Source organism: Symphalangus syndactylus, chromosome 20 (genome assembly GCF_028878055.3).
Source record: "Symphalangus syndactylus isolate Jambi chromosome 20, NHGRI_mSymSyn1-v2.1_pri, whole genome shotgun sequence".
Lineage (NCBI taxonomy): Eukaryota > Metazoa > Chordata > Mammalia > Primates > Hylobatidae > Symphalangus > Symphalangus syndactylus.
Window position 1 is genome coordinate 52,806,708 of NC_072442.2, and position 13,082 is coordinate 52,819,789.

The 13,082-nt window shown below is 40.7% G+C and overlaps 1 protein-coding gene across 6 annotated transcripts in view; it reads right to left on the reverse strand.

The window, feature by feature from the left end:
* Window positions 1–12,479, reverse strand: part of LOC129469370 (tektin-3) — a 34,562-nt gene extending 22,083 nt beyond the window's left edge. The window contains exons 1-4 of one of the 6 annotated variants that reach the window (XM_063629389.1): window positions 12,409–12,479; window positions 8,928–8,961; window positions 4,792–5,400; window positions 1,932–2,062 (exon numbers count right to left, since the gene is read on the reverse strand). In XM_063629389.1, the coding sequence (XP_063485459.1) occupies window positions 1,932–1,933 (2 nt within the window). In that variant the 5' untranslated portion in view covers window positions 1,934–2,062; window positions 4,792–5,400; window positions 8,928–8,961; window positions 12,409–12,479. Of the gene's footprint in view, window positions 1–1,931; window positions 2,063–4,791; window positions 5,401–8,927; window positions 8,962–9,323; window positions 9,420–10,228; window positions 10,471–12,408 lie in introns of those variants that run through there. The other 5 variants (XM_063629394.1, XM_063629392.1, XM_063629390.1 and 2 more) reach the window with 5 other exon arrangements.
* Window positions 12,480–13,082: the final 603 nt, after the last annotated feature.

The window sequence follows — 13,082 nt, forward strand, 5'->3', positions numbered from 1 at the left end:
TTCCTGAGTATATTATTTCAACTCAGGGTTCTCTCAGAGAACCAGAGAGTAAAGGAAAGGAAAGAGCAAAGAAAAAAAGTCTGCTTGTCGTCTTTAATGTCATGGGTCACTAAGAAAATTTAAGCGATGTTAAAGCAGGGTGTTGATGCCGTGTGGGGATAAAATTACTCTGAGGACTCGGCTGCTACCTTGTCATACTTACCTTCCTATCAAGGACTCAATTCTCACCAAGGACCAATTAAAAAAAGGCAAAGAGGTGGGACCCTGCAAAGCTTGTGCAGGGACAGAGAAGATGGATTCACCGCAGCAGAAATTCTGTGAAATCAGGCAGGGAAATGAAGCTGAGAAATGAGGAGGGAGTCAGACAAGAGAGGCCTTAGTGGATTTTTCTCCTGCAGAAATTAGGAAGTCAAGGAAGAGTTCGTAGCAGAGGAAAGAAACTCATGAGAATGCATAGGTTAGATCCAAGGGAAACTTGGGGAAGGAAAGGTGCTTTGGAATTTCTTATTAACCAGGTGTTTTTTTTTAAAGAGCTGGAAATGGATTAAAGGAGTTTGGGAGACAACGGGCAGCAAGCCATGGTGATGAAGGAACACTGGTACCATCAATAGAAAGGGACAGGCAATAGGCTAAGCAGGCTTTATGAGTGTGAACCAGAAAAAAAAAAGTTACCAAGCTAAAAAATGTTTGGCAAGTGCTTAGGAATGAAGAACTAATGCTCTATAAAGTGCCTGGGCTGAAAAAAGAGATTGGGAAGGGCTCCAGGTACATGATACCTGAAATCCTAAGAAATGCTGGAGATCTGTGGTAACAAGTCTAAGAAGTGAAGATCAGAGAAATTAGAACTAAACCAGATTTAATTGGTGGAAGGTGGAAGAGAGATTAGTGGGAGAATCAGCGGAGTAGTGCAGATGCAACTGTAAGTTTCTGGATGGCAATTTGGCTACACATCAAAAGCTTTCAAATGCATAGAACCTTTGGCACATCAATTACACTTCCCAAAATATATTCTAAGGAAATAATCAGAAGTACCTACAGTTATCAATAATAATATTTTTGTATACTGCAGTGCTATTAAAATAGGAAAACAAAGGAGTGGGATAGGGAAGCAACCTAACTATATAAGAGAGGATTGATTGAAAAAAAAAAAAAAGATAGCACTTTTCACTGTAGAACACTGCGTAACCATTAAAAATCATGTCTTAAAAGAATATCTAGGCTGGGAGCAGTGGCTCATGTCTGTAATCCCAGCACTTTGGGAGGCTGAGGCAGGCAGATCATGAGGTCGGGAGTTCAAGACCAGCCTGGCCAACATGGCGAAATCCCATCTCTACTAAAAATACATAAATTAGCCAGGCATGGTGGCAGGTGCCTGTAATCCCAGCTATTGGGGAGGCTGAGGCAGGATAATCGCTTGAACCTAGGAGGTGGAGGTTGCAGTGAGCCGAGATTGTGCCATTGCACTCCAGCCTGGGCGATAAGAGCAAGACTCCATCTCAAAAAAAAAAAAAAAAAGTATCTAATGATATGGTAAAAATTACCCCAGTATAATTTTAAATGAGTATACACTATTCAAATTTATAAATACAATGATTTGAATCTTGGAGACATATCTGAGCATCATTGTGTGCGTTAGGTGGTGCCTATCTAAGAATGATTAATAAAAAGATGCAACGGAATGGTAGAAAAAAAAGCATGATTAATAAAAAGACTGAAATATTCCAAAATTAATAGTGATTTCTGTCTAATAAAGCTTCAAGTGATTTTTATCTTTATTTACTCTTGTTTGCATTTTCATATTCTCATTGAATATGTATTATAACCGAGAAAAACATGTCTTTGCTAAATGCTATCAACATCTGATACGATAATGCTTTACTTATAAGTCATTTTATGTAACATCCTTTTTTGCTTCTACATATTCAACACACATTTACAACTAAGCTGCCTGTGACTGATGCATTTCCCCCATATTTACGGTCAGCAGTTGTTTTTCAACTTCATCATGAACTAGATCGATTCCCATTCTCTTTTCTCGTTGAAATAGACATTCTTGGGCTACCTACAGGTACACAGATAATGGAAAGCACTAATAAAAACTGACAATCCATGACTAGCAGCTCTAATAATTTGTTTCAAAAATAAGTCAATAGATGCTCCCAGTACCAACTTTTCCAGCCCTTTTGTGAAAATCTAGCCTGAAACAGACTGTAACAACTAAATGAATCTCTGCTGCTAGTTAAAAGGTAAAGAGGTAGCTCTTCAAAATAGTTTGAAAGTATTCCTAACTTGGAAAGTTGACAAAATGAAGCAGATGGCATTTACTTGATCCCCACAAATTAGCATTTGAGGGCATTAGTTGGCATTACTTTCTTCAGGTGAGATAGTTCAATAAGATGAGACACAAGTCTTCAAGATATTATTTCTAAATATTTTCTACTGAGAATAGGAAGAAATGAATGATTATCTTTAAAAATGCCAAAATATTTGTGTTGCCAAAAGTCCCAGTGATTATTTTTAAAGTGTCATTCATTGTTTTCCCAATTATCAAAATAATATGCTTTTACTCACTAAAGAGAAAAAATATAGAAAAGTAGAAAATATGATTTAGCCATACTCCTATTACTACTTTGTCCGTTTTAACAAGATAGAGGTTATAATGTTCTTACAAGTTTATATTATGCTTTTTAGTATTGACATTAAATAGTAGACCCAAATCATGAAATATTCTTTGAGATAAAGTATGTTAGTGGCTCTAATGGAAAACAGCTTAAATTTCTAACAATAAATTATGTATGAAAGAACATTATGTAGCAGTTAAAATGCTTTTCTCAAAGACTATTCCATAACATAGGACTCCCAAATAATATTAAATTTTTAAAAGCATAAAATATAATGGTACGTATATTATAATCCAGATATACTATCAGTGAACAAAATCTTTGAGTGAATCTCTAATTGTTTAATAGTATCACTCACCAGAAGAAGAATTAATGGGTAGAGGGGTACTGATTATTTTAATATATATTACCAAACTGCGTTCCAGGAAATTTCTACCAATCCATAGCCCCACCAGTAATATATGAAAGTGCCCATTTTCTGCTCTTATGCCAGCTCTAAATGTTATGCATTTTCATTATTGCAAGTTTGATAGGCCAAAGGTAGTTATTTCATTGATTTAATTTGTATTTTGTCATTAAGCTTTAACATTTTTTCTTATATTTGTTGATCACCTGTATTTTCTCTTTGGAGGCTTATCTGTTCATGTGACTAATTTTAAAAAGGACCCTCTAATACTGTGTTGACAATAAATTTTTGAAAAATGGTGCTAGCTGCACTCATCAAAATGTATACTTCTAAAATAATTTGTATAATTTGCACACCTTCAAATGTGGAAAGTCTTCTTTCAATGGAGGAGGGTGGAATGGGGTTGGAGGGCCCATCGCATAGCCTGAGGGTTAGAGGTGATCTGAGGCCGGGCGTGGTGGCTCAAGCCTGTAATCCTAGCACTTTGGGAGGCCGAGGTGGGCGGATCACGAGGTCAGGAATTCGAGACCATCCTGGCCAACATAGTGAAACCCTGTCTCTACTAAAAATACAAAAAAAAAAAAAAATTAGCAGGGGGTGGTGGCGGGCGCCTGTAGTTGCAGCTACTCGGGAGGCTGCGCCAGGAGAATGGTGTGAAACCATTCGGGAGGCGGAGATTGCAGTGAGCCGAGATGGTGCCACTGCATTCCAGCCTGGGGGACAGAGCCAGACTCTGTCTCAAAAAAAAAAAAAAAAAGAGGTGATCTGAGCCCATTCAGAGGCCTGGTCAGAGGCTAGTAACCAACTGAAATGCTCCGTACATTACTATAGCAACTGGCCTAATCTCAGCCCCATTTTTCTATTTAATCAAGCAAATTCCATGTCCTAAGATGGTCTCATTTGATGATGTCACTACATCATGAAAGGGAATCATAACATATACACAGGAGGCGTTTCATGATACAGACTAAAAAACTAAAGTTTTTGGTCTCAAATATTGTTTATTTTAATTTAGTGACAGCAGTGATGAAGCAGCCTATTTAAGAGAGAAGATGGTCATATGGTTTGGAGCTGTGTCCCTGCACAAATCTCAAGTCAAATTGTAACCCCCAATGTTGGGGGTGGGGCCTGGTGGGAGGTGATTTGATCATGGGGGTAGATCCTTCATGAATGGTTTAGCACCCATCCCCTCGGTGCTGTTCTCAGGATAGTGAATGAGTTCTCTGGAGATCTGGTTGTTTAAAAGCGTGTGGTACCTTCCCCCCTTCTTTCTTGCCCCTGGACCCTTCATTTAAGATACCTGCTCTTCCCTTGCCTTCTGCCATGATTGGAAGCTTCCTGAGGGCTCCCCAGAAGCAGAAGCCACTATGCTTCCTCTACAGCCTGTAGAACCAGGCGCCAATTAAACCTCTTTTCTTTATAAATTACTGAGTCTCAGGTATTTCTTTATAGCAATGTGAGAATGGCGGAATACAGATGGCATGTTCACCTTAAAACATTGTGTGTCCTAATGGTGTCTCTTTAATTGGCCTTCTTTGCTTTGCATTCAGAATTATCTCTTAAAGTGGTTGTTCTTAAAATGTATAATGCATTAAAAAAAATAGGCAGTGGTTTTGCCATTGCTGAAGCCAGTCACAGATTTATTGATAGGGGCTTGGCTTCAACAGATGAAGTAGAACATAAGTCAATACATAAATAACCACAGTAACTCAACCAGTGGGTTATAATCATAAAAATTCAGTGCATTCTAACATAAGGTCTTACCTGAAGAGGGGCTTCAGTCTCCATCAAAGCCCGCTCCAGTCTTTTCTTCACATCAGTAAGTGCATTTGTCCCTCCAATCATTTCATCCAACTCATGAATGATTTCAGATTTCCAAAACCCTATGTCATTGACACGTTCTCCCAGATTTTGGGCTGTGTCTGCCTGGGTTTTTCTTGTTTGTTGATATTTGTCTTGAATCAGGCGAGATGTATCCACTCTTAGTTTCTCCGAATTATGTCGGGAAGTGTTGGACTCTTGATAGTTGGTTAAATTGGACCTGTACCAGTCATCCGGTGTGTATCTTGGGAAGAAAGTGGTTCTGTTGGAAACAAAGGGAAGCGTGGTATTCTCGGACACCCTCTATGATATGGTGCAGTACGGGGCCACGCTTGGGGAATTGGAGGTGACTTTGTATTATGTGCTCAGTCTCCAAGGAAGGCTCAGGCTACGGGGTCAAATTGGAGTGGGGAAAGTGGTCCCTGTAGCTTGAGGCCGTGGTACTGATGGCTGGTAGAAAGTTGGTTGGTGTTGGTCTAGGGTGGGCGTAAGTTGCCGTTAAAGTACAATCTACACGTTCCATGATGCCAAAACACTATTTGTAAATCTCTCCTGTTAAAAAATAAAAAGTAAGACAGTCACATAAAATAATCTCTGGTGAAACATACAGATAAAAGGCCACATCTGACTTAGTATCAGTTGCAGAGGCCCCGAACACATTAGATGCTTGTTCTCATTTGTTATCCACATTCACCATTGATAATATATTCCAACAAAGTTTTTTTTTTAATCTCTATGTCTCTAGAATGTATTAAGATCACATTTTTATTAGCCATTTGAACTTTTGAATTTTTGTGAAAATTATGACAGTAATATTGTCTTGTAACAAATTCAGATTAGGAGCCTAAACTATGCATCTTAATGGATAGGGATTCAAAATAGATTTCTCACTTGAAGTCAGGAGTTCGAGACCAGCGTAGCCAACAAGACGAAATGTCATCTCTATTAAAAATACAAAAATTAGCCAGCCGATGTGGCAGGCGCCTGTAATCCCAACTACTCAGGAGGCTGAGGCAGGAGAATCGCTTGAACCTGATGGCGGGGGTGGGGGCAGATAGATTGCAGTGAGCTGAGATCGCACCACTGCACTCCAGCCTGGGCTACAGAGAGACTCCGTCTAAAAAATAAATAAATAAATAGATTTCTGTCTCAAACCATGATAGACTAATAAAAACTAGACTTAGCCTCTTATATCTAAAAATCTAGACAAGAAACTACTGATTTCAGACATTGGACAATGGACAGCACAGGACTCTGAGCCATGAGAAAAGAGAAACTAGGTGAGCCCACCTATTTACTAGCTATGTGACACTGGGCAAATTACTTAACCTCTCTGTACCTCAGTTGCTTCACTTAGAAATAATAGGGAATAATAATAGCACTTCCTTCTTTGGACTATTGTGAACAGTGGTAGCAGCGGGCGGTTGCTTGGCAACTCCCCACCCCTGCCCCCACAAGTCATCCTAAATAAACACTCCATCTGGATAACAATGGTGTAGTTGATATGCAAACGCAGCTCGAGGCAAGTACCTGGATCTCCTTTCCTGGCAACCTGCAACCTGTAAGCACCTCCAACGTATAACAGAAATCCTAGGGAAGCCATGGGGTTATGAGGGCTAAGACAATGCTAAGTATTTAGAAGGCTTAGCACAGTGTAGGACACATAGAAAGTGTGCAGTAGAGCTTAACTTTTTAAACTGCTACCTCAGAGAAGTAGATAAAGTAAAAGAAAAATATCCTTCCTCCCTGCAAAGGTGAACTCCTCAGAAGTAGCCACTAAATAGTTCATTAATAGTTGTATCTTTCCAGATTTTTCCTATTCATATACCAACATATGTATTATTTATATTTTATATACCTCTACCGATATACCATCTGTACCTATATATAAAGCTTTTTAATACAAAAGCTGAATTATCCTAATCATTGCATATATCATTGTAGATCATGTTTTTTTTTTTAACCTAAGTATATTTTCTGGGCCACTCCCCCGGTTAGAACACACAGATCTACTTCATTCTTTTTACCAGTTCCATTATCTGAAACTTTTGGTCATTATTATTCCAGAAAGCCAAGGATGCCACAGACCATTACATATCTTTTAGCATTTAAATGTCATTCTGTTTTGGGGTTAATGTCTATAGACTTTTTTACTAAAAAGCAAAAATACAATCAGATCCAATTCTATGTACTGCTCAGAAAAACAAAAATTCTTTAGTGACTACTTAAATAGCTATGTCTTGAGGACTTTGGTACCTAAGTACAAAATAATCTATCTGTAGAATTGCGTTCAAGTCAAAATCCACACAGATTACATGATAAAATAGCTGCCCATGGCCCTGTGCTTATAGAACCCTGGTTCTCTTTCTGCTAAATTCTTCCTTCCTACAGCCCCCAAACATGTTATACTGGCCAAACTTACAGACTGATGGTGAAAACAAAAGCCTTAGTTACCACTTGCAGTTCTTTGCTTCAATTTGAAACTTAAACATTACTTTTTGAAAAAGGAAATTTAAAGTACTGAGGCCTTAGGGTTCTTAAAGTTGTCTTTAGTACCAACCCCTTCCCCATGTCAGATCAATAAATAATCTGGTTTACTTCTAGCAAGAAAATTCAAGTGGTGATGGACCACTCCTACTGCAAGCTCCGCCTCCCAGGTTCACGCCATTCTCCTGCCTCAGCCTCCCAAGTAGCTGGGACTACAGGCACCCGCCACCACGCCTGGCTATTTTTTTTTTTTTTTTGTATTATTTAGTAGAGACGGGGTTTCACCGTGTTAGCCAGGATGGTCTCGATCTCCTGACCTCGTGATCTGCTCGCCTCTGCCTCCCAAAGTGCTGGGATTACAGGCGTGAGCCACCGCACCCAGCCAGTCAATTCTTAAGAAAGCATATGCAGCACATACTAAGATCATTAACTGATGCTATAAATATCTCATATTCGCAAAGAAACTGAGCAAATTCTTTGGAAAAATGACTGAAAATAGCTTTGGAAAAATCCCCTAAACTAGGCAATTGCTTATTAAACATTTAATCATGATGTTTTGGTTTGAATATTCCCCTCTAAAACTCAGGTTGAAATTTAATTACCATTGTGCAGTATTAAGAGGTGAGACTTTTAAGAGGTGATTATAAGGGGTCTGACCTCATGAATGGAATAATGCCATTATTGTGGGAGTGGATTAGTTATCACAGAAGTGGGCTCCTGATAAAATGATAAATTCACCCCCGTTGTCTCTGTCTCTTTAATTCACTTGTCCTTCTGCCATATTATGATGCAGCAAGAAGACCCTCATCAGATGTAGCCCCTGGCTCTTGGACTTCCTAGCCTCCAGAACTGTGAGCCCAATAAATCTCTGCCTTTATAAATCACCCAGTCTCTGGTATTCTGTTATAGTAGCAGAAAACTAAGACATGTGCCCAAACAGAATTTTAAGAAATGAGACATGGGCTACAAAGTCAAATACAATGTTTGACTAGGTGCACTTAATTTACGGTCAACAGTTATTTACATACTGAAAAAAATGCTATAATAGTCTTCTATAAATATTAACATACTAAATATAGAATCAATCACACAGAGATTTTAAGAACCGGAAAGCTCCATTTGCAATCCAAAAGTTGGCTTCATATTGGGTAAACATTTTATTAGCATATTTAAGCAAGACTTGAAGATCATAAATATTTTAAAGTACAAAAATCTACAGACCATTTTCTGCAGAAGACACAAGTTTACATGACTTGCCCCGCACCCTGCCTTAGATCAGGGGCAAGCATAGGCTTGAAGGGCTCACGTACAAACCCCTTTAGTTCCTTTGTAGCCACTTAATTACAGTTCCAAATTGGAGCGGAAATAAAACAGTGCTGCCAATACACTAACAAATACCAGAAGTAGAAGAAATCATATCAGACATCAATGTTTAATTTCTCTTTATGTATATATTACATAAGAATACAGGAAAACTTCATCTCTTCAAAAAAAAAGTTTGGTTAAGGAACTCTATTCAATGATGGTATATAAATTATCACACATTGGAGACATACATGGTGGTATCCAGTAAAGTTGAAATGGCAAATTACCTGTGACTCAGCAATTCAATTTCTTGGTATGTACCTAGAGAAATTCAAATATGTTTACGATTAGAATGTACAAGAATTCCTTTCTAATATTTTTAAAGGGAGCAAACTAAAAGTCCATCAACAGGAGGATGCATACTTAATATGTGGTAAATTCATACAAGAATCACCACACAACAGTTCAAATGAATGACCTGGAACATGTACAGCAAAACCATTCTATCAACTTAAAAAGTAACAGTAGGCCGGGCGCGGTGGCTCATGCCTGTAATCCCAGCACTTTGGGAGGATCAGGAGGTCAGGAGTTCGAGACCAGCCTGACCAACTTGTGAAACGCTGTCTCTACTAAAAATACCAAAAAATAAAAATAAAAAATTGGCCAGTTGTGGTGGCAGGCACCTGTAATCCCAGCTACTCAGGAGGCTGAGGCAGGAGAATCGCTCCAATCCGGGAGGCGGAGGTTCCAGTGAGCTGAGATCACGCTATTGCACTCCAGCCTGGGCGACAAGAGCAAGACTCCGTCTCCAAAAAAAGTATACATTGGTTTGGGATAAGCATATGAGTAGGAAAAGTATAAAAATATGCAGAATATAAGTAAATGATAAATTCTGTTGGTTAATAGGGATAGGGAAGGAGAGAGGGGAATGGGATTTCCAAGGGTTACATAAAAGACCTCAATTGTGCCTGTAATCGATTTTTTGTTGGTTTAAGTTTGGACTGGGTACATGGATTCACTCCTGGGTTCACTCTACTTATTGTGTGAAGTATTTTATTTTAAAGAAGAAAAAAGTGGAATATTTTGTCAGTTACCTCAAAACATTTTCGCCTATTAGTAAAACTATATATTTTTCCACAATAATCAAACAAATAATTTTACCCACTTCCAAGATGTTTATTTCTCTACAATACCATATACATCCAGGAGAAAACATAAAGGGGTTTGGTCTAAACTGCCCAAACACAAGTGAAAGCTTTGCAGCCAGAGCTAAACAGAAACGGCTTTGGGCGGTGAGAGAACAGCTTTGATCTGAATTTCAGGAGCTCTGTCTACAAGACCAGGTGATTGAACTCTCCTCCCCGCGGCTGCAGATCTGAAGGCTCGGCTATTGAAGCAGAGGGGACGAGGAACAGCGTGCGGGGCCGCTAGCACCGCAGTGGAAAGGCACAGCGCTGCTAACGGGTAATAATTAGAAATAAGAAATTAAACGAATTAGCACAGTGCCGGGGGTTCAGATGCCCCTTCCGTGGTTCCACATTTAGAAATAACTTCTCAACCCTTGAAAAGCATCAGAAAGGTAAATTACGAGGAAATAGACGTCTGGGTGGGAGGTGCCTGTGGATTTGTACGGTTTTCATTTGGAAAGAAAAGTGAAGATAGCGGGGAGGAATTGCAGGGTGTCCGCGACCTCCCGCGATCCTGAGGCCAGAAATTGGAATCCTGGTTGGCGAAGGGGGATCCTTTGGGGTCGTTTTAGAGGCAGGCTGACCCCAGACCACTCGCCTGTCGGCGGATGCCCGGCGTGGGGCAGTTAGGGGCGGTGGGAGGAAGGGGTCGCAGCCTACCACCTGCAGCCCTCGACTGGGGCCCAGACCAGTACGGCCTTGGCCCCGCCTTTCCTATCTGTGACATCGCAGCGCCTGAGGCCGCCCTGGCCGGCTCATCGGAGCTGATTGGCCAGTTATAGGAGAGGCGGGAGCTGATAGGCCAGGAGGGAAAACCTTCGGGCGGCGGTTACTATGGTCGCGCTCACGCTTAGTAACCGAGGCTTTCCGCCCTCCGGGAGACCTGCTTGGTTTGGGAGGTGAAAGGAGTGAAGAGTAGCCCAAGAGAGAGGCCTCGGTGATTTCCCCGCCTCTCCCGTGAAGCCTGATTCGGAACTCTTCCAGCTGCGAATAACTTGGCCGATTCTAAGGCACATCAGGGCTGCCTGGAACCTTAACAACTGCCTAGGTGTTGACAAGCCCCCACCTTTCCTGACAAGCCTCTCTTCTCTCCAGCAGAGCTTCTCCTGTGACAGAATTATCTAGTGTTCCTTCCCTCCTTCCTCACTCTAAGAAAATGGTTTGGGCTTTCCCTCTCTCTCTTCAGCAAATACTTCCGTAAACAGCAGCCCTTACTGTTTCTTCCAGGTGCTGGCCCACATTTTTACATACATACATCATTGCTCATCCATGCAACCTCTTTCCAACCCTGTAAGAGGGGTTTATATTGTACAGATGAAGAAACTGAAGTTCGAGAAGTTAATTGACTTAGACAATGTGACTCAGTGGCAGAGCTAACACTAAAACTCAAATCGGTCAAACTTCAAGGCATCTTTCCATGAGGCAGCAGTCTAACCGTGTGAGCAGCAAGAGGATTCACTGAGTTACTTTGGTAACTAGTCATGCTAAAGAAAATAAAGCCCTCCGTTAATTATTTTTGGCTTTTCTGGGAATCACTGTGTGGCACTCCACCCCAGGCTGAGGCTGAGGGACTTGCCAGGATCAGGCAGGCTGCTCGGCCCCTAAGAGACCTCAGTGAAGTGACTTCAAGTTGGGGGCTGGTCCTCAGCTTTGCCATTTCAGACTCTTGGTTATGCCAGTGTCCTGGGTTTATTAGAGGCTGACTCAGGCCAACCGAACTCATGGGAACCTTATCTAGAAAAGTTGGAATGCTGCGCCAAGTGTTTACATTAAGCGGCATCACCCCTCTAACTGTGGAGATCAGCCCAGGGTATTTTCCCCAAGGAGGAAAACCACAGAAAACACCCAGTGCTCAGAGGCTGCTCATTTGCCTGGACACAAGACTAGACAAGGCTCCTATACCCCACACCGGGGCACTGCAAATCCTGACTAGTTTTCCCACTATGTTCCTTATCAGCAACTTTTTCTACATTCGGCCTAAGAAACATTTCACTCTGAGCTGTCTTTTTTTACTTTTTTCTTATGCATAGTGTTCTGCATTTTGTATTTTCAGTATTCAGGACGGGCTTTGCAGATGCCTAGAATCTGCAGACAACACAGCAAATGATGCCATGTTTGTTCTTTGGGCCAAAAGACTGGCAACTGTTCTAAAGTAGATCTAATTGCCTGCAAACTCTTTAAAGATGATGAGCAGTCTTTGTGCTTTGCACACATCAAGATGCCCAATAGCATTGCTAATTGAAGATGAAATTCATTCAATGTCTGATTTAAAAATAAACAGGTGAAATTATAGCCGAGTTTGATCTTTTCAATGACACATTGAATCAGTGAATTTCAAAAACCTCCTGATTAAAATTTCAGGTTAAATTGATCAACTCTGTTCTCCACAGAAAAGATCGAATGATGTTTTGGAAATAATTTAGATACCCTCTCAAAAAAAATTGTTTCATGATTATCAAGTATTTTCCGGAAGTAAGAGGTTAATGCTCACCCTTCAGTTTTACGGTACGATAGAGACCTCCTACAATGCTTATAAAAAAAAATAAAGCAAAGCCACTAGGATTCAGCTATTCAACCTTACTTTCTCAGCAGCTCCACAAGTTCAGGAATGTGTGTTTCAGTTCATCTCTGTATCCCCAGCATGGGGCTTCCTACCTGCCATGAAAGAAGGACTCAGTCAATGCTTGTTAAATGAAAGCATGAAGTGTGATGTTTAGTGGGGTAGGAAACTATCAAAGATACAGAAGTGGAGAAGCAATAAAGCAGACTTTGCCTATTTTATAACTTTGCCTTAGTCACTTTCATAACTTGAAGTCATTTTTTAACTTCCTTAGCTGCTACATTTTCACTCTATTTAGAGCCGCCAAACCTCCTCTCCAGTCTTTCTGAGTCTTCCTATCACTCAACCATCACCCTTCATCAAGATGCTATCAGCCCCTTTCAGCTGTCTGTCCTTATCAGAAATCAAGTGTGGGCCTAGTCCACCCCTGGACTTCCACCCCCGTTCCCATCCTCACAGTGACTCACGTCCACAGCCTGCTTTCTCCATTTCTCCTCCAACACTAAAGTTAATCATTGCATTCTTCCTATTCCCCTGACCTCACCCCATGCCTCTCTCCCCCTCACTCACTGCATACTAGCTACACTGGCTTTTTTTGTTTGTTTGTTTATTTTTGAGATGGAGTTTCACTCTTGTTGCCCATGCTGGAGTGCAATGGTTGTACGATCTCTGCTCACTTTAAATTCTGCCTCCCA